The following is a 23383-nucleotide window of genomic DNA, read 5'->3' as shown; positions in this document are numbered from 1 at the left end:
CCAACCTCTGAGCACCCATTTCCTCACCTGAAAAATGGGAATAACAGTATCAACCTCTTTGGACTGTAGGAAGAATTCAGCAAACCACTCTGCATGAAGTGTCTGGAGCACCCAGTGCATGGTGGTTTAGAGAATTTATTCCCTCTTGCCAGAATTTATCCTGTCCTTCACTGCTGCTTCCAACAGATGGCTTTCCCAGTGACCTCCCAGGGGTGCAGCTTTTTCTCACTTTGCTTTAGGTTCCCTTCTTTCATACGATCTCCAGAATGAAATTAATCTTTTCCTCCTCAGAGTCTCATAATGTAGCACTTCTCAGAATCTGCTTTGGGTTATAATTATCTTATTCATGAGCCATCTCCTCTCCCTACACAGGAACCCTTCTAGGGAACTGTGATATGAAAAAGAGTATATCTGGTCTTTGTCCCCAGTTCCAGGCAGAGAGCTTCAAAATTCTTGGAATTTCTGGAGCAACAGGAGTATCTTTGTTATGCTGGTGGGGTGACTCATGGTGGTCCCTTGATAGCTGCAGGATGGGATCTGGTCACCAGAAAAACCAGCCACGTGATTAGAGGGTGGGGACTTTCAGCTGCCTGACCTTCAGGGAGGGGATGGAGACTGAGTTCAATCACATGGCCAGTGATTTAACCAACCTTGTCTACACAATGAAACTCCAATAAAAACTCTGCATGTGGAGGTTCCATGGCATTTCCTGGTTGGTGAATGCACTGAGGTGCCAGAATGGTGATGTGCCCTGACTCCATGGGGAGAGGGCATGAAACTTCTGCATTTGGGACCCATCCAGAATTCAACCTATATGTAACCTTTATTTTAAAAAATTGTAAGTTTAGTGCTTTTCTGAGCTCTGTGTGTCATTCTAGCAAATTATCAAAACTGTGGGGGCCATGAAAATTCCAGAATTTTCTCAAAGCACAGGTGACCTGAGGACCCCTGAAATGCAGCTGGTGTCTGAAGCGGGGGCAGTCTTGTGGAGAACTTTGCCCTTAATCTGTGAAATCTGTGTGTGCTCCAGGGGGTTAGTGTCAGAATTGTACTGCAGTACACCTGGCTGGGGTGGAATAGGAACAGGAGGAGATTCATGTGTTAGTAGACTGTCTTCCAAATCAGGAACTGAATAAACATAGGTTGAACTAAGAAGAGTTCACTTAATATTTTACATCCATATCAACATTGTTATTTCTTTGGCCTTCCTCTGATTTGGGGCAACCCCTAATACTGGGGTCTTGGTGGAAGATAGAGCCTGGCTCCCCCCACAAATGCTGAAAAGGTCAGTCTCACTGTGGCCAGGTCAGGATCAACCAATCACGTGCACTCATCTTTGACTCTGAATCAGGAGCAAGTCTCTCTGATAGAAGAAACATCCATCTTCCCAGGGTAACAATAATGCCACTGGGAGTATGCAGCAGCCAGTGCCATTGGGACAAGCTACAATAACTAGTATTCAGCTGGACAGCAACAGTGTATTCATCTACCTTGTTTCCTATGGGGTGATTTTTTGGTCCCTTTGATTAAAGTTTTGTTCATTTTTTTCTTATTCTGTTTTGTTTCCCTGCTCTCTTGGAAACCATATACTCTTATTTCTACTCTTTCATAGTTACTCTTGAAATTTTGCCACACATATATAATTGGGATTTATCCCAGGGATTTTTTCAATATCTGCACATCAATCAATGTGATACACCACATTAACAAACTGAAGAATAAAAACCATATGATCATCTCAATAGATGCAGAAAAAGCTTTTGATAAAATTCAACATCCATTTATGATAAGCTCTCCAAAACGTGGGCATAGAAGGAACATACCTCAGCATAATAAATGCCATACATGACAAACCCACAGCAAACATCATACTCAATGGTGAAAATCTAAAAGCATTCCCTCTAAGATCAGGAACAAGATAAGGATGCCCCTCTTTCCCACTTTTATTCAATATTGTTTTGGAAGTCCTAGCCACAGCAATCAGAGAAGAAAAACAAATAAAAGGAATCCAATCTGGAAAGGAAGAAGTGAAACTTCACTGTTTGCAATGACTATACATTGAAAATCCTAAAGATACCACCAGAAAACTACTAGAGCTCATCAATGAATTCAGTAAAGTTGCAGGATACAAAATTAATATACAGAAATCTGTTGCATTTCTATACACCAACAAGGAAACATCAGAAAGAGAAATTAAGGAAACAATTCCATTTACCATTGCATCAAAAAGAATAAAATATCTAGGAATAAACCTACCTAAGGAAACAAAACCTGTACTCAGAAAACTATAAGACACTGATGAAAGAAATGGAAGATGACACAAACAGATGGACAGATATAACATGTTCTTGAACTGGAAGAAACAATATTGTTAAAATGACCATACTACCCAAGGCAATCTAGATTCAGTGCAATCCCTATCAAATTACAATGGTATTTTTCACAGAACTAGAACAAAATATTTTTCTTAATTTGTATGGAAACACAAAAGACCCTGAATAGCCAAAACAATCTTGAAAAAGAAGAATGGAGCTGGAAGAATCATATTCTCTGACTTCACACTATACTATAAAGCTACATTAATCAAAACAGTATGGTACTGGTACAAAAACAGACACATAGATCAATGGAACAGGATAGAAAGCCCAGAAATAAACCCCTGCACTTATGGTCCATTAATCTACAACAAAGGAGGCAAAAATATACAATGGAGAAAAGACAGTCTCTTCAATAAGTGGTGCTGGGAAAACTTGACAGCTCCATGTAAAATAATGAAATTAAAACATTCTCCTGGGACTTCCCTGGTGGTCCATGGGTTAAGACTCCATGCTTCCACTGTAGGGAGCGTGGGTTTGATCTCTGGCTGGGGAAGTTCCACATGCCGCCTGTGCGGTGTGGCTGAAAAAATAAAGAAAAGAAAAAAAGAACATTCTCTAATACCATATAAAAAAATAAACTGAAAATGGATTAAAGACCATATAAGACCAGACACTATAAAATTGTAAGACCAGATACTATAAAACTCCTAGAGGAAAACATAGGTAAATTGCTCTCTGACATAAATTGCACCAATATATTTTTTGAATCCATCTCCTAATGTTAATAAAAGCAAAAAGAAACAAATGGCTAATTAAACTTAAAAGTTTTTGCACAGAAAATGAAACCATAAACAAAATGAAAAGACAGCCTACAGACTAGAGGAAAATATTTGCAAATGATTAATTTCCAAAATATATGAACAGCTCATACAGCTCAATATCAAAAAAACAAACAACCCTATCAAAAAATGGGCAGAAGACCTAAATAGACATTTCTCCAAAGAAGACATACAAATGCCCAACAGGAACATGAAAAGATGCTCAACATCACTAATTATTAGAGAAATGCAAATCAAAACTAAAATGAGGTACCACCTCACACCAGTCAGAATGGCCATTATCAGAAAGAGAAAGGGAAGCTTCTTACACTGTTGGTGGGAATAAATTGGTACAGTCACTATGGAGAACAGTACAGAGGTTTCTTAAAAAACTAAAAATAGAGTTACCATATGAGACAGCAATCCCACTCCTGGGCCTATATCCAGAAGAGACGAAAACTCTAATTCAAAAAGATACATGCACCCTAATGTTCACAGCAGCACTATTCACAGTTGCCAAGACATGGAAACAACGTAAGTGTCCACCAACAGATGAATGGTTAAAGAAGATATGGTACGTATACACAATGGAATATTACTCAGCCATAAAAAAGAATAAAATAATGCCATTTGCAGCAACATGGATGGACCTAGAGATTATCATACCAAGTGAAGTATGTCAGACAGAGAAAGACAAATATCATGATGTCACTTATATGTGGAAACTAAAAAAATGATACAAATGAACTTATTTATAAAATAGAAATGGACTCATAGACATAGAAAACAAATTTACAGTTACTAAAGGGGAAAGGTGGGGAGGGATAAATTAGGAGCTTGGGATTAAGATACATTTCACTATATATATAAAATAGATAAACAAAAATAGCCTACTGTATATAGCAAAGGGAACTATATTCAATATCTTGTAATAACCTATAATGGAAAAGAATCTAAAAAGGAATATATATATATATATATATATATATATATATATATTCAGCTATATATATACATATGTACAACTGAATCACTTTGCTGTACACCTGAAACTAATACAACATTGTAAATCAACTATACTTCAAATTAATATATATATTATACATAAATATACATAATTTAACAAAGTCTGAATTTGATATCAGGATGCCTGTCTATACAAGGGCCTTAGAAGTCTTAAACTTCAATCACTCCTCTTAACTTCTATGCTTTCATTGTCCTATATTTTAGTTCAATCCTTTATTTTTAAACTTAAAATTAGCCATTTATTATTATTATCATTATTAACAAATAATGCTAGTTTAGATTTTACCTTTGGGCTCACAATTCCTCTTTGCATCTCACACCATCTTTCTGGGATAATTTTCCTTCCTTCTGAACGATATCCTTTACATGTTCCTTTAGGGTTGTGCCTGTTGGTAGTAAACTCTTGATGCTTGCTTTAATGAAAATGTCATTTCATCCTTGTTTTGAAAAATAATTTTGCTGGGTACACAATTTCAGGTTGACAATATTTTTCCAGCATTTTGATGATGTTACTCCATTGTTTTCTAGCTTTTATTGTTGTTTTTGAAAAATTTACTCTCAGTCTAATTGTATTGTCTTTTGTAGGTGACCTGTCTTTTCCCCCGACTACTTTCAAATCTCCTTATCTTTGGTTTTCTGCAGTTTTACTATGATGTGTATATGTATTGATTTTGTTTGTTTTTGCTTGGTATATTTTATACTTCTTATCTCTGTGGATTTATGTCTTTCATCCAATTCTGCAATAGTCTCAACCATTATCTCCTTGGCTAGTGCTTTATTTCATTCATTCTCTCTTCATGGAACTCCAAATAAACATATGTTCAAATATCTCATTTTATTATCCATGTTTCTTAATTTCTTTTTTCACTTCCTTGTCCATCTCTTTATGCTGCCCTTTAAACAATATCATCAGAGCTATCTTCTAGTTCATTAATTTTGCTTATCTGTTTCTAAACTGCCATTTACATGTATTTCACATACCATACAATTTACTCATTTAAAGTCTATAATTCATTGCCTTCTAGTATATTCACAGAGTTGTGCAACCATCACCACAATTTTGAACCTTTTCATCAACCCTAAAAAAACCCCATACCCATTAACAGTCACTCCCTATTTCTCCCAATCCCCCACTCACCTGCCCTAGGCAACCACTAATCTACTTTATGTCTCAATAGATTTGCTTCATCTGGACATTCATCTAAATGTAATCATACAATATGTGGTCTTTGGTGAGTGGCATCTTTCACTTAGTATAATTCTAAACTGTCTTTTAAGTCATCTGTTAAATTCTTCACTTCAACAATTGTGTTTTAAATTTCTATAAGCTCTATTACTCCCTTTTTCAATTTGCCTAATCTTTTGATAGTTTTTGCTTAGTTTTTGTGATTCTATCATTACTTCTTCAAACATTCCATATATAATTATGTTATTTTCTGATAGTATCTAGCAGAATGATTTAGAACCTCAAGTTTTTGAGGTTCTATATCTGCTTCTGCTCATTCTTACTGAGGGTAGTTTGTTTCTTTGAATATTTGGTGATCTTTGATTGGAAATAAATGTTTAGTTTATCTTAGTTTGTGGAAAATCTAAGGTTTTAAATCCTCAAGAGAAATTGCATATGCTTTGCTGGGAGTCAGGGGTGCTAGAGACCACAGGATCTCCTTTCAAGGGTCTGGCTTACAGTAAGAGCCTTGGTTTCATTCTATCCCCTTTGCTAAAAACAATGTTGATAATGGCATGTGCCCCCCTGCCTTTTGTGTGTTAGGGTGGGGGTGCTGACCCTCACCCCTTCAGGCTGCAGCCCTGAGGATGTGTGATGTATTTCTGTGCATGGCATGACGTATATGGGCTTTCCTTTACTACTATGTGTCCAGCAGTGCACAGAAGTTCTATCTTATCTAGTTTATCTACAGGGGAAGGGCCACTCAGAGCACCTAGTTTGCCATTCTACTACCTCTTCCTGGAAACCCCCAGCCTGCTTCTGTTTCTGCCCTTCTGCCCTGATTCTCCAGCTTTATTGGTGAATCTTGAGTCTACAAAATAATCCCCTCCCTCATTCTATTTCCTGTGTGGCTCTCCAAAGTCCAGTTCTATTTGCCCACAACTGAGAAAACTGACTGGTAGAATAGCTTCTTAGTAATAAGAATGAAATTTGTGAGAACCAGCAGTTGCCCTGCCATGCTCTGAGGGCTTTATGTGTGTTAATTCCTGTAGTCATCACAACCTCCCCATTTGACAGATAAGAAAACTGAGGCACAAAAAGAAGGGCTCAGGGCCCATTTGGGATTCAGCAGAAAAAGTCCTGTTTTTCAAGGAACTGGCTGCAAATACCCAGGAACTCATAAAGCCCTGACCTGGCCTTTCTGGCATGTTGTGTGCAGCAGTGAGGCTTGGCAGTGAGTCTGGGGTTCTCTGAGTTTTTTTGCTGGTTGAAAAAAACCCAAGTTCTAACTCAAGAGTGGAGAGTTTCCTTGACTGTGTCTGTGTGGACAGGCTAAAAAATGAATGCTACGGTGGCTGCAAACGCACGATTCAAGTGGTTTTGCTGCATTTTCAGCTTGACTGGGTAACTCTGAGAACAGACTCAAGATCCTACCTTTGGCTTGATCCAACAGAAGCATGAAATTGATGGTCAAGTGTGAATAAATAGCCAGCTGTGCTCTGAGTCTCTAAATGACACCGTGTGAGGACTGGTAGGAGTGGGGCAATTGCTTCAGGGAGGAGAGCTCTGTTCTACGGATGAGACCTCTCTTCATGCCCTGTCTGAGGACATGCTCTCTCCTGGCTGCTTTCTTAAAAATGAAGCCATGCTGTTTATAATTATAACCACGTATTAAGCTCTTACCCTGTGCCAGGCGCTATGCTTTAAAAAAGCTGCTTTTACAGACTTACTTGCTTCACACACATACCTCTTTTACTCCTCAGAACGACCCCGTAACATCAGCACTATTATTCCCCCATGTCATGAATGAGAACACCACGGCTGGGGGCACTGACTTTCCCGACACTCCACAGCCAGAAGGGGTCCCCAGCTCTCAGGGCAGCACAGCCTTCCTGGGCCACTCCCCATCCTTCCCAGGGGTGTCCCTTCAGCCTGTTTTCTTTACCACTGAGCCAGATGGGCCCCCTATGGGCAGGTGAGTCACAACCCAAGGACAAAAAGCTAGCTCGTGTCCCAGGGCACCCAGTGTGTGTTCCCCCCCCCCGCTCCCGTGTGGATCTGGACACCAAGGAGCCTACGTGCTGGATTTTCTCAGAACCACAGAAGGAACCAACTGGGTCCTGCGCTCCTGGGTCTGGGCTTAGAGGGTTTTTACCTTTACTGCTTCCCAGCTGGAATTCACCAGGTGCTGCCGGAAGGGCCCGAAACCTGAAACCAAAGAAAGCCTGGTTTCCTCAGGCCATGCCTTGGGCCGAGGTGTCTCTGCTTCTGTGCTGCTCCCCGCACCTCCTTGGGGACCTCTTGTGATTCCCTGGGCCATCAAGGACTCCACACACCCCCTTTCTTGTGAAGGCTTGCAACTCTGTCCGTCTGGAAGCATTTTCCAAGTCCTCTTGTGTGAGGCATTGTAGGGGGGCCCTAAAGGAATGTGGGGCTGATCCACCGCCAAGTAGGAGGGCTCGAGAAGGTGTGAGCACACATGTCCAGTTAAAATGCATGCTGTGTAGAGGGACCAGAAACACACCCATGTGAATATGCCCAGTTGTTTGTTAACAAAGGTGCAAAAGCAAGTCAATGGAGAGGGTCAGCCTTTTAACAAATGGGGCTGGAAAAATCAGACACCTATAGGCAAAAAAAATGGATCCCTCAGCCTGCACTGTATACAAAAATTAATTCAAAATTGATCATGGACTTAAATGTAAAAAGTAAATTTATAAAACTTTTTGGGAAAAAAAAAAAAAGGGAGAAAATTTTGGGACCTAGTGTTAGGCAAAGAGTTCTTAGACTTGACACCAAGTGTGTGATCCATAAAAGTAAAAACTGATAAAGTGGACCTCATCAAAATGAAAACCTTTTGTTCTGCAAAAGACCCTGCTGAGAGGGTGAAAAGATACTCTGCAGACCGTTGTAAATCACATATCTGACAAAGGCATTGTATGTAAAATGTATAAGAAAACTCTCAAAACTCAACTTTAAAAGACAGTCTAGGGCTTCCCTGGTGGCGCAGTGGTTGAGAGTCTGCCTGCCGATGTAGGGGACGCCGGTTCGTGCCCCGGTCTGGGAGGATCCCACATGCCGCGGAGCGGCTGGGCCCGTGAGCCATGGCCGCTGAGCCTGCGCGTCCGGAGCCTGTGCTCCACAACGGGAGGGACCACAACAGTGAGAGACCCACGTACCGCAAAAAAAAAAAAAAGACAGTCTAGGGATTTTTCTGGTGGTGCAGTGGTTAAGAATCCACCTGCCAATGCAGGGGACACGGGTTGGAGCCCTGGTCTGGGAAGATCCCGCATGTCACAGAGCAATTAAGCCCATGTGCCACAACTACTGAGCCTGCACTCTAGAGCCCACGAGCCACAACTACTGAGCCTGCATGCCACAACTACTGAAGCCCGCGCGCCTAGAGCCTGTGCTCCGCAACAAGAGAAGCCACTGCAGTGAGAAGCCTGTGCATCACAACGAAGAGTAGCCCCCGCTTGCCACAACTAGAGAAAGCCTGCATGCAGCAATGAAGACCCAACGCAGCCAAAAATAAAAAATTAATTAATTAAAAAGAAAAAAAAAGACAGTCCAGTTAGAAAATGGGCAAAAGACATGAAGAAACATTTCACCGAAGAGGATATACAGGTGGCAAATAAGCACATGAAAAACTTTTCAACATCATTAGCCATCAGGGAAATGCAAATTAAAATCACAATGAGGGCTTCTTCCCTGGTGGTGCAGTGGTTGAGAGTCTGCCTGCCAATGCAGGGGACATGGGTTCGAGCCCTGGTCTGGGAGGATCCCACATGCTGCGGAGCAACTGGGCCCGTGAGCCACAACTACTGAGACTGCGCATCTGGAGCCTCTGCTCCGCAACAAGAGAGGCCGCGATAGTGAGAGGCCCATGCACCGCAATGAAGGGTGGCCCCCGCTTGCCACAACTAGAGAAAGCCCTCGCCAGAAACGAAGACCCAACACAGCCAAAAATTTTAAAAAAATTAAAAAAAAGCCATAAAATCACAATGAGATGTCATTACACTTCTATCAGGGTGGCTAAAATAGAAATACTGGTAACACCCAAAGCTGACAAGGATGAAGAGGAACAAGGTCACACACACATTGTTGGTGGGAATGTAGTGGTACTGCCACTCTGGGAAATGGTTTGACAGTTTCTTTTAAAACTGAAAGTGGACTTCCAAGCACTTGCACTGCTGGACATTACCCCAGAGAAATGAAAACTTATTTTCACACAGAAACTTGTACACAAATGTTCACTGCAGCTTTATTTGTAATAGCCCATAGCTAGAAACCAACTCAATGTCCTTCAATGAGTGAATGGTTAAATAAACTGTGGTTCATCTAAATCACAGAATACTACTCAGCAGTGAAAAGAAAAAAGTAGAAACAACCCAAGTGTCCATCAGCTGATGAATAAACAAAATATGGTATTACCCATACAATGGCATATTATTTGGCAATAAAAAGAAGTGTTATGTTACAACATGGATGAACCTTGAAAACATGCTCAGTGAATGAGGCCAGTCACAAAACTGTATGATTCCATTTATGTGAAATGTCCAGAATTGGCAACCTATAAAGACAGAAAGTAGATTAGTGGTTGCCTAGAGCTTGACTCTGTGTGTGTGTGTGTGTGTGTGTGTGTGTGTGTGTGTGTGTAGTGGGGGTGTGGGGATGAGGATTAGGGAGTCGAGTTTCTTTTTGGGGTAATGTAAATATTCTCAGTTGACTGTGTTGAGAAACGCATAACTCTGTGACTACTAAAAGCCATTGAACTGTATGCTTTAAATGAGTGAATTGTATAGCATGAGAATTATATCTCAATAAAGCTGTTAAAAATTGCTTTAAAAGTGAAGGAATTATTGGTATGAACAACTTGGAAGAACCTCAAGGGAATTATGCTGAGTGAAAAAAAGCCAATCTCAAAAGGATACATACTGGGGGCCTCCCTGGTGGCGCAAGTGGTTGAGAGTCCGCCTGCCGATGCAGGGGATACGGGTTCGTGCCCCGGTCTGGGAGGATCCCATATGCCGCGGAGCGGCTGGGCCCGTGAGCCATGGCCGCTGAGCCTGCGCGTCCGGAGCCTGCGCGTCCGGAGCCTGTGCTCCGCAACGGGGGAGGCCACAACAGTGAGAGGCCCGCATACCACAAAAAAAAAAAAAAAAAAAAAAAAAAAAAAAAAAAAGGATACATACTGCATGATTCCATTTACATTGGGCTGGCCAAAAAGTTCATTCGGGTTTTTCCATAAGCTCTTATGGGAAAACCTGAACGGATTTTTTGGCCAACCCAATACAATATTTGTAAATTATAATTTACATCTATAAACATAATTATAGAGATGAAGAACAGATTAATGGTTACCAGGAGTTAGAGATGGGGGAAAAGGGGAGGTGTGGCTATAAAGGGGTAGTTCGAAGGAGCCTTGTGATGTTGGTACAGTTATTTATCTTGACGGTGGTGGTTATACAAAGCTACACATGTGATAATACCACACAGAGTTATGCATGCATGTGCACACACACACACACACACGCATACACACTGAGTTATACCAATGTCAGTATCTTAGCTTTGATATTGAAGATGTTAACCTTGGAGGAGGCTGGGTGAAAGATGCAGAGGACCAGTCTATACATTTTCTTTGCAAATTCTTGTGAATCGATAATTATTTCAAAATGAAAAGTTTAAAAAAGTGTGAGATTTGGTCCAGCATTTCTCAAATGCTAATACACATGTATATCTTATTAAAATGTAGAATCTGATTGGGCAGGTCCGGGGTGATGCTGGAGATTCTGAATTCCTAACAAGCTCCCCAGTGGTACTGATGCTACTGGCCCTTGGACCACACTTGGAATAGCAAGGCTTTGAACAACAACCAGGATCAGAATACAGAGGGGAGAGAGAAGATGGGTGGGGGTGGTTAGGGAAGTCTCCTGGAGGAGGTGGTGGTGACCCAGGACTTCCTGGCAGAGGAGGAGGCAGAGCGGTTGGAGGGGGTGAGCCTGGGCAAGGTGAGACCCAGGAGAGGCCTCACGCTGGGAAGGAGCTTCTGGATGAGGTGTGTGGACGGAAGGGCTTGTTCCTAGAACTGGGAACACTTATTTACACTGTGTACTATTATGTAATTTAATTGCAATGAAGATTTCTAATAAAAGGCAGTTAAACAGAATTTTGCTTTGGGGAGGACAGCAAACCTCCTCTGGGACTAGCTTAGGAAGTGTTTCCTGCTGCCTGGGGAGAAGGACACCATCACCCTCTCAGTGTTGCAGCTGCTTATTTTTACGGCACCCACACCATGCAGTGACCCCGCCAAAGCTCAGGCCGTGGCCCAACGACAGCCAAGAGTGGTCAGAGACCTCAGTGTTTGGGTTCAGGCTTCTGTTGTTGCATCTCAGCCCCACCATTTAAGCAGCTGGGTGACGTTGAGCAAGTTACTTAGCTTCAGTGCCTTGATTTTCTCATCTGTAAAATGCACACCAATTATAATAATCTAATAGGGTTGTTGTGCAGATTAAATGAATAAAGCGGAGCATTTGCAATACTGCCTCAAACACAGGAAGCAGTGTCAGCGTTCTCCTTCATTGTTGTTATAGTTACATACCTCCTGGGACCTCTGGACAGATTAAACAATGCCATGTACAGCACGTATTGTTTCCAGAAGCTGGTAGATGCTAAACAAATGCTAAATCCTTTTTTACTGTCTCTCTGGGCAGTGTGGGATGGGCTCCAGCTAGACCCTCACCCTGCCCTGATGCTCTCTGATCATTTGATGCCACCATTTCTCAGCCCCAAACCCCCTGCCTGGGCACCGTGCCTATTAGTCAGGGGCCCTGTCCTTACTTTTGCATGTTGAGATTTCATGTGTACTTTAGGCCTCTATTTCTCTCTCCAGAAATTGAGAGGTCTGTACTGGTATGTATGTGTGTATATATATATCTGCATATATATAGAAAGAGATTTATTATAAGGTATTGGCTCATGTGATTATGAAGGCTGAGAAGTCCTCAGATCTGTCTGCCATCTACAGGCTGGAGACCCAGGAAAGCCAGTGGAGTAAATTCCAGTCCAAGGCTGAAGGCCCGAGAACCAGCAGCACCAGTTTGAGGGCAGGAGAAGACTAATGTGCCAGATCATGCCTTCAGACAGAGAATTCAACCCTCCTCTGCTTTTTTATTCTATTCAGACCCTTAATGGATTAGATGACGCCCACCCACACTGGAGAGGGCACTGCTTTACTGAGCCAACTGATTCAAATGCCAAGCTCTTCCAAAAACACCGTCACAGACACATCCAGATAATGTTTAACCAGATATCTGGGCACTCCGTGGCCCAGTCAAGTTGGCACATGAAATTAACCATCACAAGCCCTTTAGGATGGTGTGGCTAGGAGGAGGGACCAGGACCCTGGGGGCCTCTTGCTTCATCTCTCCTTCAGTGTGGCCCATGCGCAGAGCTCAACAGTTCCTGCCCGGCCCCTGTAGGGGAGGTCAGCCGCTGTCAGGTGGGCCTGTGACTGGTGGGCTCACTTCAGGGTGGGCACTGGGCTGCAGCTAGAGGTGGCATTCTCCAGCTCAGCTTTACCTGGAACCCAGCTGAGGTTTTGAGTTCCATCTATCTGATTCCCGTGATGTATTTCTCAAATCATCAGATTCTGAGATGGGGAGGAGCTATGATTAAATACCTACCTCTGAAACCTCACCTCCACCCCAACCCCCAGACCTCAGGTCTTTAGAGCAGGAGTCAGTTCTGGAGAGGGCTGTGCCTGTGAAATTCTGGAACCTCTGGGTCTAGAGCACTAGGAAGTTTGACTCACAAAGGGTAAAACTTTCTCAGGGAATAGAAAAGTTTGGGACACGATGTCCCAGGAAGCTAGTGGTGTTTTCTGACTTTGACTGAATCTTATAGAATTAAATAAGACTGGAGTTGCCGAGCAAAAAAGAAAAAGAAAAAGAAAAAAAAAGGAAAATACTGAGATTAAGGAAAAATCACTGAGAAATCAGGTACCTCCTGGGATGACTGTAGGAATACTAAAAATGCAGTGACACCAGAAAAAAATCACATGCTGCTTTAGAATCATATTCAGATCAGTGTATGCAGATCATTTCTTATCTGTTTTCAATTAGGCAAAACAACTCAGCAAATGAAGGTTCGAAGCTCTTGTTTTGCAGGGTCAAACCTTACACTTTAAACTTGGCAGGCCCTCGAGTGGAACTTGTGAAAAGGGGCTGGAGAAATCTTCTCTTGGAATCAAAAGGGGCCCTCTGGAGGGAGGCAGGTTTTCTCACTCTCCCATCGTCATTGTTTGGTGCCAGTCCAAATGTCTTGATCTTAAGGCAGTTTGTCAGAGTCCTTGTTCCCCCACCATCTGTCTATGTGCCAATTGACTTGGTGAGATTTACACGTGAAGCAAATCCAATTAAACGAAAAGACTGTCCTTAGCAGCTCAGAGCATTTTTAGTAAAGGAAGGCCACACTCTGGAAGCCAGTGAGCATTCCCAAATCGCAGCTGATTATCAGGTACTTCATCAAACAATCCAGAGTTTGCCAGCAAACCACAAGTTGACAGGACAGAGGCAGGGGTTGATGTGAGTCTAAGGCTTGCCCTGGTGCTTCAATATTCATATTTCATTTGTGGCAAGTGTCACATTTATCAGGGGTACAGTTTCCTTAGGAATTCAAGGGTAATCTGAACCAATCTCTAATACCCAAAATAACACAAATGAGAACAAGGGAGATAAAAGGTTTTCAAAAGAACTTTCTTTTTCTCAGAAGGTTAACAGGAGTTTGATTATAGTCTGAAAATATTAAGATAGGTAACTTTCAATTTTCCACACACACAGGAACCCTTCTCTCTTCAACGTTTCCTTCATCCAACACAATTCAAAAAACTTAAAATATGCCAAATGTGTCTGACTAAAAATAAAGAGCTTTGTGAAGAAATCAAGCCCTCCAGGGACCAGCTGTGACAACGACTGGGGGTGTCTGGGGTTGATTTTGAATGTGGTGAAAGGCAGGAGTGGGTGGCTACCATTCCTTCTGAGTTGACCTTCTGGGGTTCAAAGTCTCTAACTGGTGGCTCTCAGAGGGTGCTTAGAGTTCCCTGGGTGGCTAAAAGCCCTCTAGTTTTGGGGGGGGGAGCTATGTGCCCCTGTCAGGGTGGGCACTGTAGATGGACTGTCTCAGCCTTATTAGGCTCCGTTCTTTCTGAGTCCCCTGCTCCCCCTTCCTTGCTATGCAGCTGTACCCCAGAGGATGCCACATGGGCCCCAGACTCGGACAGCCGGCGCCAGCCTCTGCCTCCCCCCTGATGGGCTGAAGGACAAGGTCTGAGCCTAAGCCACATGTGGGCACCTACTGTGTATGCCACTCAAGAGTTATTTGAAGTGAATCACAGGACAGAAACAGAAAAGCCTCTCTGTCCCCTGTTTTTTTTTTAATAGGGCATAGCAGGAAGTTAGCTCCATCTGGAATTATTGGAACCACCAGTTGCCACTCTTTTTACCCCATGAGGGAACTGTTTATGACCAGGATCAGGCAAGTGCGCATTCCATGGTCAGGCTAAAAGCAGCAGCAAGTGGGAAAGCAGAAAAGTCGTCTTACCAGTCACCACCACGCAGCTGGACTGGGAATCCATGAAACCGGAGTTGGGAGCGCGCTTCTGCGCCTGCGCGGGTCAGAGGCCCGGCCCTGGGCGCTCTGAGCGCCGCGCGCCCCTCCCGGCTGGTCGCGGGCCTCCCGCTGGGGGGGGGACCAACCACCCCGCCCCGCAGCATTTTGGGGGCCCTGAAAGACTGAAGACTCTGGGGTGGGGGGGAGGGTGTAAGACAACCCCCCCTCCGAAAGCAGAAATAGCCAGCTCAGGACGCACAGGCTGCGGCAACAGAAAAGTAGAGGGTCGGAGCGCCATCAGGGTCTTTCTGGCCACTTGGGGGCGGGGTCATTTTGTTGGTCGGTGTGTTCGGACGTGAGACAACGAGTCTGGCGACCAACTGACCCAGTTTGCCTGGGACTGGGATTGGACGGGGGCTAAAAGGTGCTGAAACCCGTACAGCCTCAGCGAGTCAGGATGGTGCGGAACTTACAAGTTGTTTTGTTTAGACCTTGGCTTGATTAAATTTGGTAGCTCTTGAAACCGATTTTGCAAAATATGTTTAAAAAAAAAAAAGGAAAAAGAAACCAAAACCACAGATGAAGCTTATAGCTAAAAGTGATGGTTGAAAGCACCTGCTGCCTGTAAACTGTGGCTCCGCAGGCAAGTTAACCTGTGCCCCACCCACTTCTCCTTGCAGGGAAATGGGGATGATCGCAGCACCGCTTCCTGGGTGGAGTCTTACCCCAGCCCACTGTCCCCGTACCTCCCACAGCCCTGGGGGCAGAGGCTCACTTGGCCAGCAGTGTCTGCTTGGGCTTCCCTGGCTGTGCTCTCACCGTACCCAATTCTGCCTGCATCAGTGCTGAATAGGGCCCTTGACTAGCTACACGCACCACTAAATGCTTTGGCATGTCACCTGGCTCTATAGCCCATTCCTCCTCCTTTTTGTGTCAGAGTAACCAAAAGAGCTAATATTTGGGGCTAGTTATGTGACATCTTGACCTTTCAGACTATACTACTTAAAACAAACACCTTTTTAAAATTAAAAATCCTTTTTACAAAAGCTGTCTAATAAGAGGTACAAAAACCATCATTCTCTTTCCCCATCTGGGCATGGCCATGAGAGACTCCATCCAGGGGCGGCCAGGGGAACCCCACCACCCCCAGCATCATACTGCTTCCCCAGGTTCAGACTACTCCTTAATAGAGGGCGTGACCTCTTCTTAATTCCATCTTCTTAATTGGCCCCCTGATAAACAATACACCTTAATTGGGATCGCTGCCAAGGACCTAGAGTCCACCTGATGCCTTCCTGGGCTACTGAACCAACAGCCATTCCTCTTAATTGGCCCCTGGTGTGGGCTGCAGGCTTATTTACAGCAGAGAACAGGTGGGAAGTGGCATTTGCCCCCAGTGGCCTTCCCGTGCCTGCTCTGGGAAGATGGGGCCAGCTTGTTTTGCAGAGCATATAGAGAGCTTTGCATTTCACCCTATTTTGAGATTAGCCAATACAAAATTACAAGATTGAGAGCAATTAACCGGTTTCTCATATTCTCACGGTTGACGTTCCCCACCACCACCTCTGGTAAATGGCTCCCCTAGTTCATGTCACTCACCTAGTCCTTCTATCAAGAGGGCTTTGCTTGTTCATCACAGTTATAAACGAGGATATTAGATCACTAGAAATGCCCACGTTTGTTAAGTTGGTTGCTGCTAAGGTCAAGTTCTGATATCAACATAACTAACGAGGTCTGGGTATCTAACTTGTTTACTAATGTTACTTACTAGTTTACTAATGTTAACTTATCAGGCCTCAAAACAGACTCCTCAACTGCTAAGACTGTCCGTTTTTAACAGTGCTACTTTTCTGATAATGAAGCTGCAATTTTTACATTTTTATTTTTTTCAGGATTTGACATGAGCCATTCCTATTTTAACTGCAACTGGGATGTGTCCTAGAATTTTCACTTTCCCATAATTCACTTATTATGTCCTAAAATTTCCTCTAATTTTGCAGTTAATGAAAAAGAAAATGAGAGACATAAACTATTTCGACTTAGCCACAGTGACATTTTCCCCACTTGGGGGAAAGACACACACACGTTCTCATTCTCGAAAATGAGAACAATTCAGAGAAGTATGGATTTTGAGGTCTGACATTTGCACTTTTATTTCTTTTTCCACTGTAAAAACAAATGGTCTCTAACAATTGCCGATGTCAAACATAATCTTTAGGCCGATGAAATATAGTAAGCCTGAGAATAAATAGGGCAACTAAAGAGAGATGTCTTGTTTAACAAAAAGCACAGTGATCTTCCTTACAAGTTAGATTCCCGGGAGGAAAAATTTGTAATCATATTTGACTCTGGGATTAAGAGGGCAAGGTGTGACCTTCTCTCACTGAACCGGAAAGCAAGCAGCAGTGTGCACGTGTTCTCACCAGGGAGGACAAATGGGGTTGCCAAGATGACAGTATCCCAAGGCCGAAAATATTTCTTGTTTTAAACCAAACATATAACGTTGTGGGGTTTGTTTTAAATTGCTTATTGGCAAGTTGTGACTTCCTGCTTAAGGAAGAAGGATTAAAAAGTTTGTTTATTGTCTTTGACGCAACCAATTCTTGCAACATATTTTGTACACTTCACATAAATGAGATGTAATCAAACTGGTCAAATTCCTCTTGGGAGGTGGAGAATATAAATCAGCAAGAAGTACTGGTGGTTAAAATGATAATAATAACAACAACAGCAACACTCCTCTGTCAAACATCACTGCTTCCAAATCAGCTACTTACTCTACCATAAAACATAGAACTCCTAGCCAAACTGCCTCTTGCCAAAGCACTAACAAGTTCTCCAAAAATGTCAGTCTTCTAAGGTAGACTTTGGGAATCACCCTCTCCTATTACTTTGCCTTTTCAGCTTAATAGTCCAACAGGGGTGGATACACAGTTTCTGTAAAGAAGTAGATGGTAAATATTTTAAGCTTTGTGGGCCATGTGGATTTTCCAGCAGCCATAGATAATATGCAAATAAGCAGGCGTGGCAGTGTAACAATAATTATCTATGGACTCTGAAATTTGAATGTCCATGTGTCATAAACTATTCTTCTTCTTCTAATTTTTTTTCAACTATCTACACATGTGAAAATTATTCTAGTCCACAGGCTGCACAAAAATAGGCAGTGGGCTGGGTTGGGGCTGTGGGTTGTAGTTTGACAAACCCTGCACTAGAATATAATTTTTCTCTGGTATGGAACATGATAGAGCTGGTGATAAAGTGACCTTGTGGTATACATGAACAAATTTTCAATTAAATGAGTAGATCTTAATTAAAATAAAAACAAGGATTAAGTAATTCAGAATGTTCCATCAAAAACCTCATTGCTTTCCTTTTTTTCATTAGGTTCACCTGGTGTTAAATTAGAAAAGCATTCTGAATAAATGTGGTAGACAGTTTTGTGTTCAAAATGATAGTATTTATGATTTTTACCACTGTGGAATTAGCTCACTGAAGCAGTTATCAATTAATATTTTTTCTCACCCATCTATGTGTAATTGCTAGTTGTCCTAGGTGAGATTAGGCTCCAACACCCAGGTAAGGAAGGATCCTGAAGCTGTACTGCATTTTTTTGGAGGTTTCAGGTGCCATGTATTCATTCCTTATTCATGCCATATATTCATCTTCCTACTAAAGCCTCGCTCTCAAATGCTTATGACATTTACTTATTTAAATATAAAAAATTTGAGACTTTTATAACATTCTGAAACAACCATTTAAAACTGGTTTAAAACAATGAGGGAATTGCTATGTGAGAGACCATATAATAATGCTGGGATTATCTTTAGCATTCCATGGGAAACCGATATAGAAGCTACAAGTCTTTATAACTTCACCTACGCAATATGAATTAATAGCTTGAAAAATTAGTGTTTTAAAATTTCTGGCAGTCTGCTGTGATACATCATAGGTAATGGTTTCCTTACATTTTATAGGAGAAAGTTTTGCCTATATTTTTCTTCTGTCTTGTATTTTTCCCTTTGACTTTTGCTGTCTTGATTTTTTCCCCCCTAAGGACTACATTTCCTTGACTGAAAAGTAACAACTGCAGTTACAGGAATTGGTTTATTTATTAAAATCCAGTAGCTTGCTAGCCCTATTGTTTAAATACTGGATTTTTCTTTCGAATTTCACAAATATCTTGGGAATGGCTAGAACAGTTGTGTTCTTAACACTGAGGAAATTCCTGTGTAGATAAATGAGGCCAGATGGAGGACACATCAGAGTGCTTAACAACCTCCTGGAATGAAGGGAGGACCATACTGAAAACATGCTCCAAACCCCTATTTTCCAGTTTATATATATAAACAGTATTTTTCATTTTTTCTTGTTAGAGTTAAGGGCAATTTTGGTGTCAAAAATGAGTGCCATGTGCCTGAGTAAGTTTGAGCAAGATTTAGAAAACCAACAACTGACTTACAGACCATCTGATAGTCTACCTAGAAATTCTGTGATAATTGACTTTAGAAATTACTGGACCTCATAAAAGTGGCTGAATGTAAGACTGGCATTGACCCAAGCTAACGGTTTTCTTATATACCAGCAATAACCGATAGGTAAATGTAATTGAAGAAAAGAAAGAGCCATTCAAAATAGCTGACAAATATCAGAAATATAGAGGAATAAACCTAGCAAGGAATATATGAGATCCATTTGTAAGAACTGTAGAACTTTGGCAAAATAAAAAAGATAAAAGTAACTCACATATCTGCTGACCTGAGGTGCCAGGTGCAGCCATTTTGCACTAGGAACTCTGGTCTGAAGTGCCAGGTAAGAGGCCTCTATGTTACACCCTATGAAACTAGACAAAGCAGGAAGGAAAAGTGAAAAAAAAGCTTCACTGATGAGACTGCAAGGGAAGACTACCTACTATCAAAGAAAGACTCCAATTCATCTCTACTTAAAAGGGGTTCTTGGTGCTTTGGCTGGCTGTCAGGCCTCAGCCTCTGAGGTGGGAGAGGACAGGACATTGGACACCAGAGACCTCCCATCCCCACGTAATATCAATCAGCGGGAGCTCTCCCAGAGATCTCTATCTCAACGCTAAGACCCAGCTCCACCCAACGGCCAGCAAGAACCAGTGCTGGATACCCCCTGCCAAACAACTAGCAAGACAAGAGCACAACCACACCCATTAGCAGAGAAGCTGCCTAAAGTCATATCAAGTTCACAGACACCCCAAAACCCACCACCAGAAGTGGACTTGCCCACCAGAAGAACAAGATACAGCCCCACCCACCAGAACACAGGCACCAGTCCCCACTACCAGGAAGCCTACACAAGCCACTGAAAAAACCTCACCCACCGGGGGCAGACACCAAAAATAACAAGAACTATGAACTTGAAGCATGCGGAAAGGAGACCCCAAACACACTAAGTAAGTTAAAATGAGAAGACAGAGAAATATGCAGCAGATGAAGGAGCAAGGTAAAAACCCACCAGAACAAACAAATGAAGAGGAAATAGGCAGTCTACCTGAAAAAGAATTCAGAGTAATTATAGTAAAGATGATCCAAAATCTTGGGAATAGAATGGAGAAAATACAAGAAAGGTTTAACAAGAACCTAGAGGAACTAAACAGCAAACAAACAATGATGAACAACACAATAAATGAAATTAAAAATTCTCTAGAAGGTATCAATAGCAGAATAACAGAGGCAGAAGAATGGATAAGTGACCTGGAAGATAAAATAGTGGAAATAATTACTGCAGAACAAAATAAAGAAAAAAGAATGAAAAGAATTGAGGACAGTCTCAGAGACCTCTGGGACAACATTAAACACACCAACATTCAAATTATAGGGGTCCCAGAAGAAGAAGAAAAAAAGAAAGGGTCTGAGAACATATTTGAAGAGATTATAGTCAAAAACTTCCCTAACATGGGAAATGAAATAGTCAATCAAGTCCAGGAAGCACAGAGAGTCCCATACAGGATAAATCTAAGGAGAAACACGCCAAAACACACATTAATCAAACTATAAAAAATTAAATATGAAGAAAAAAGTATTAAAAGCAGGCAAGGGAAAAGAAACAAATAACATACAAGGAAACCCCTGTAAGGTTAACAGCTGATCTTTCAGCAGAAACTCTACAAGCCAGAGGGAGTGGCAGGACATATTTAAAGTGATGAAAGGATAGCTGATTCACTTTGTTATAAAGCAGAAAATAACACACCATTGTAAAGCAATTATACTCCAATAAAGATGTTAAACAAACAAACAAATAAATAAATAAAGTGATGAAAGGGAAAGACCTACAACCAAGATTACTCTACCCAGCAAGGATCTCATTTAGATTCGACAGAGAAATTAAAACCTTTACAGACAAGCAAACAATAAGAGAATTCAGCACGAACAAACCAGCTTTACAACAAATGCTAAAGGAACTTCTCTAGTCAGGAAACACAAAAGAAGGAAAAAACATACAAAAACAAACCCACAATTAAGAAAATGGTAATCGGAACATAAATATTGATAATTACCTTAAATGTAAATGGATTAAATGCTCCCACCAAAAGACGCAGACTGGGTGAATGGGTACAAAAACAAGACCAATATATATGTTGTCTACAAGAGACCCACTTCAGACCTAGGGACACATACAGACTAAAAGTGAGGGGATGGAAAAAGATATTCCATGCAAATGGAAATCAAAAGAAAGCTGGAGTAGGAATACTTATATCAGACTAGACTTTATAATAAAGACTATTACAAGATACAAAGAAGGACACTACATAATGATCAAAGGATCAATCCAAGAAGAAGATATAAGAATTGTTAATATTTATGCAGGCCACATAGGAGCACCTTAATACATTAGGCAAATGCTAACAACTATAAAAGGGGAAATTGACAGTAACACAAAAGTAGTAGGGGACTTTAACACCCCACTTTCACCAATGGACAGATCGTCCAAATGAAAATAAATAAGGAAACACAAGGTTTAAATGATACATTAAGCAAGATGGACTTAATTGATATTTATAGGATATTCCATCCAAAAACAACAGAATACAGACTTAAATGATATTTATAGAACATTCCATCCAAAAACAACAGAATACACTTTCTTCTCAAGTGCTCATGGAACATTCTCCAGGATAGATCATGTCTTGGGTCAAGCCTCGGTAAATTTAAGAAAATTGAAATTGTATCAAGTATCTTTTCTGACCACAGCGCTATGCAACTAGATATCAATTACAGGAAAAAAACTGTAAAAAACACAAATACATGGAGGCTAAACAATACGCTACTAAATAATCAGGAGAGAACTGAAGAAATCAAAGATGAAATCAAAAAATACCTAGAAACAAATGACAATGAAAACACAATGACCCAAAACCTATGGGATGCAGCAAAAGCTGTTCTAAGAAGGAAGTCTATAGCAATACAATCCTACCTCAAGAAACAAGAAAACTCTCAAATAAACAACTTAACCTTACACGTAAAGCAATTAGAGAATGAAGAATAAAAAAAACCCCCAAAGTTAGCAGAAAGAAGGAAATCGCAAAGATCAGATCAGAAATAAATGAAAAAAAATGAAGGAAACAATAGCAAAGATCAATAAAACTAAGAGCTGGTTCTTTGAGATGATAAACAAATTGATAAACCATTAGCCAGACGCATCAAGAAAAAAAGGGAGAAGACTCAAATCAACAGAATTAGAAATGAAAAAGGAGAAGTAACAGCTGACACTGCAGAAACACAGAGGATCATGAGAGACTACTACAGGCAACTATATGCCAATAAAATGGACAACCTGGAAGAAATGGACAAATTCTTAGAAAAGTACAATCTTCCAAGACTGAACCAGGGAGAAATGGAAAATATAAACAGAACAATCGCAAGCACTGAAATTGAGACTGTGATTAAAAATCTTCCAACAAACAAAAACCCAGGACCAGATGGCTTCACAGTTGAATTCTATCAAACATTTAGAGAAGAGCTAACACCTATCCTTCTCAAACTCTTCCAAAATATAGAGAGGGAGGAACACTCCCAAACTCATTCTACGAGACCATGATCACGCTGATACCAAAACCAGATAAAGATATCACAAAAAAAGAAAACTACAGGACAATATCACTGATGAACATCGATGCAAAAATCCCCAACAAAATACTAGCAAACAGAATCCAACAGTACATAAAAAGGATCATACACCGTGATCAAGTGGGGTTTATCCCAGGAATGCGAAGATTCTTCAATATATGCAAATCAATCAATGTGATACACCATATTAATAAACTGAAGGATAAAAACCATATGATCATCTCAATAGATGCAGAAAAAGCTTGTGACAAAATTCAACACCCATTTATGATAAAAACTCTCCAGAAAGTGGGCTTAGAGGGGACCTACTTCAACATAATAAAGGCCATATATGACAAACCCACAGCCAACCTC

General features: G+C 41.4%; 1 protein-coding gene across 3 annotated transcripts in view; it reads right to left on the bottom strand.

Annotated features, from left to right (window-relative positions):
• The window catches only part of PGPEP1L (pyroglutamyl-peptidase I like), a 49345-nt gene extending 34330 nt beyond the window's left edge, over positions 1 to 15015 (bottom strand). For 2 of the 3 annotated variants that reach the window (XM_060096896.1, XM_060096897.1), the window contains exons 1-2: positions 14928 to 15015; positions 7483 to 7535 (exon numbers count right to left, since the gene is read on the bottom strand). In XM_060096896.1, coding sequence (XP_059952879.1) covers positions 7483 to 7535; positions 14928 to 14961 — 87 coding nt within the window. In that variant the 5' untranslated portion in view covers positions 14962 to 15015. The remainder of the gene's footprint in view (positions 1 to 7482; positions 7536 to 14927) is intronic. The other variant, XM_060096898.1, reaches the window with a different exon arrangement.
• Between the last annotated feature and the right edge of the window lie 8368 nt (positions 15016 to 23383).

Source organism: Mesoplodon densirostris, chromosome 4, assembly GCF_025265405.1.
Source record: "Mesoplodon densirostris isolate mMesDen1 chromosome 4, mMesDen1 primary haplotype, whole genome shotgun sequence".
Classification (NCBI taxonomy): Eukaryota; Metazoa; Chordata; class Mammalia; order Artiodactyla; family Ziphiidae; genus Mesoplodon; species Mesoplodon densirostris.
This window is presented reverse-complemented; position numbering and strand designations above follow the sequence as displayed.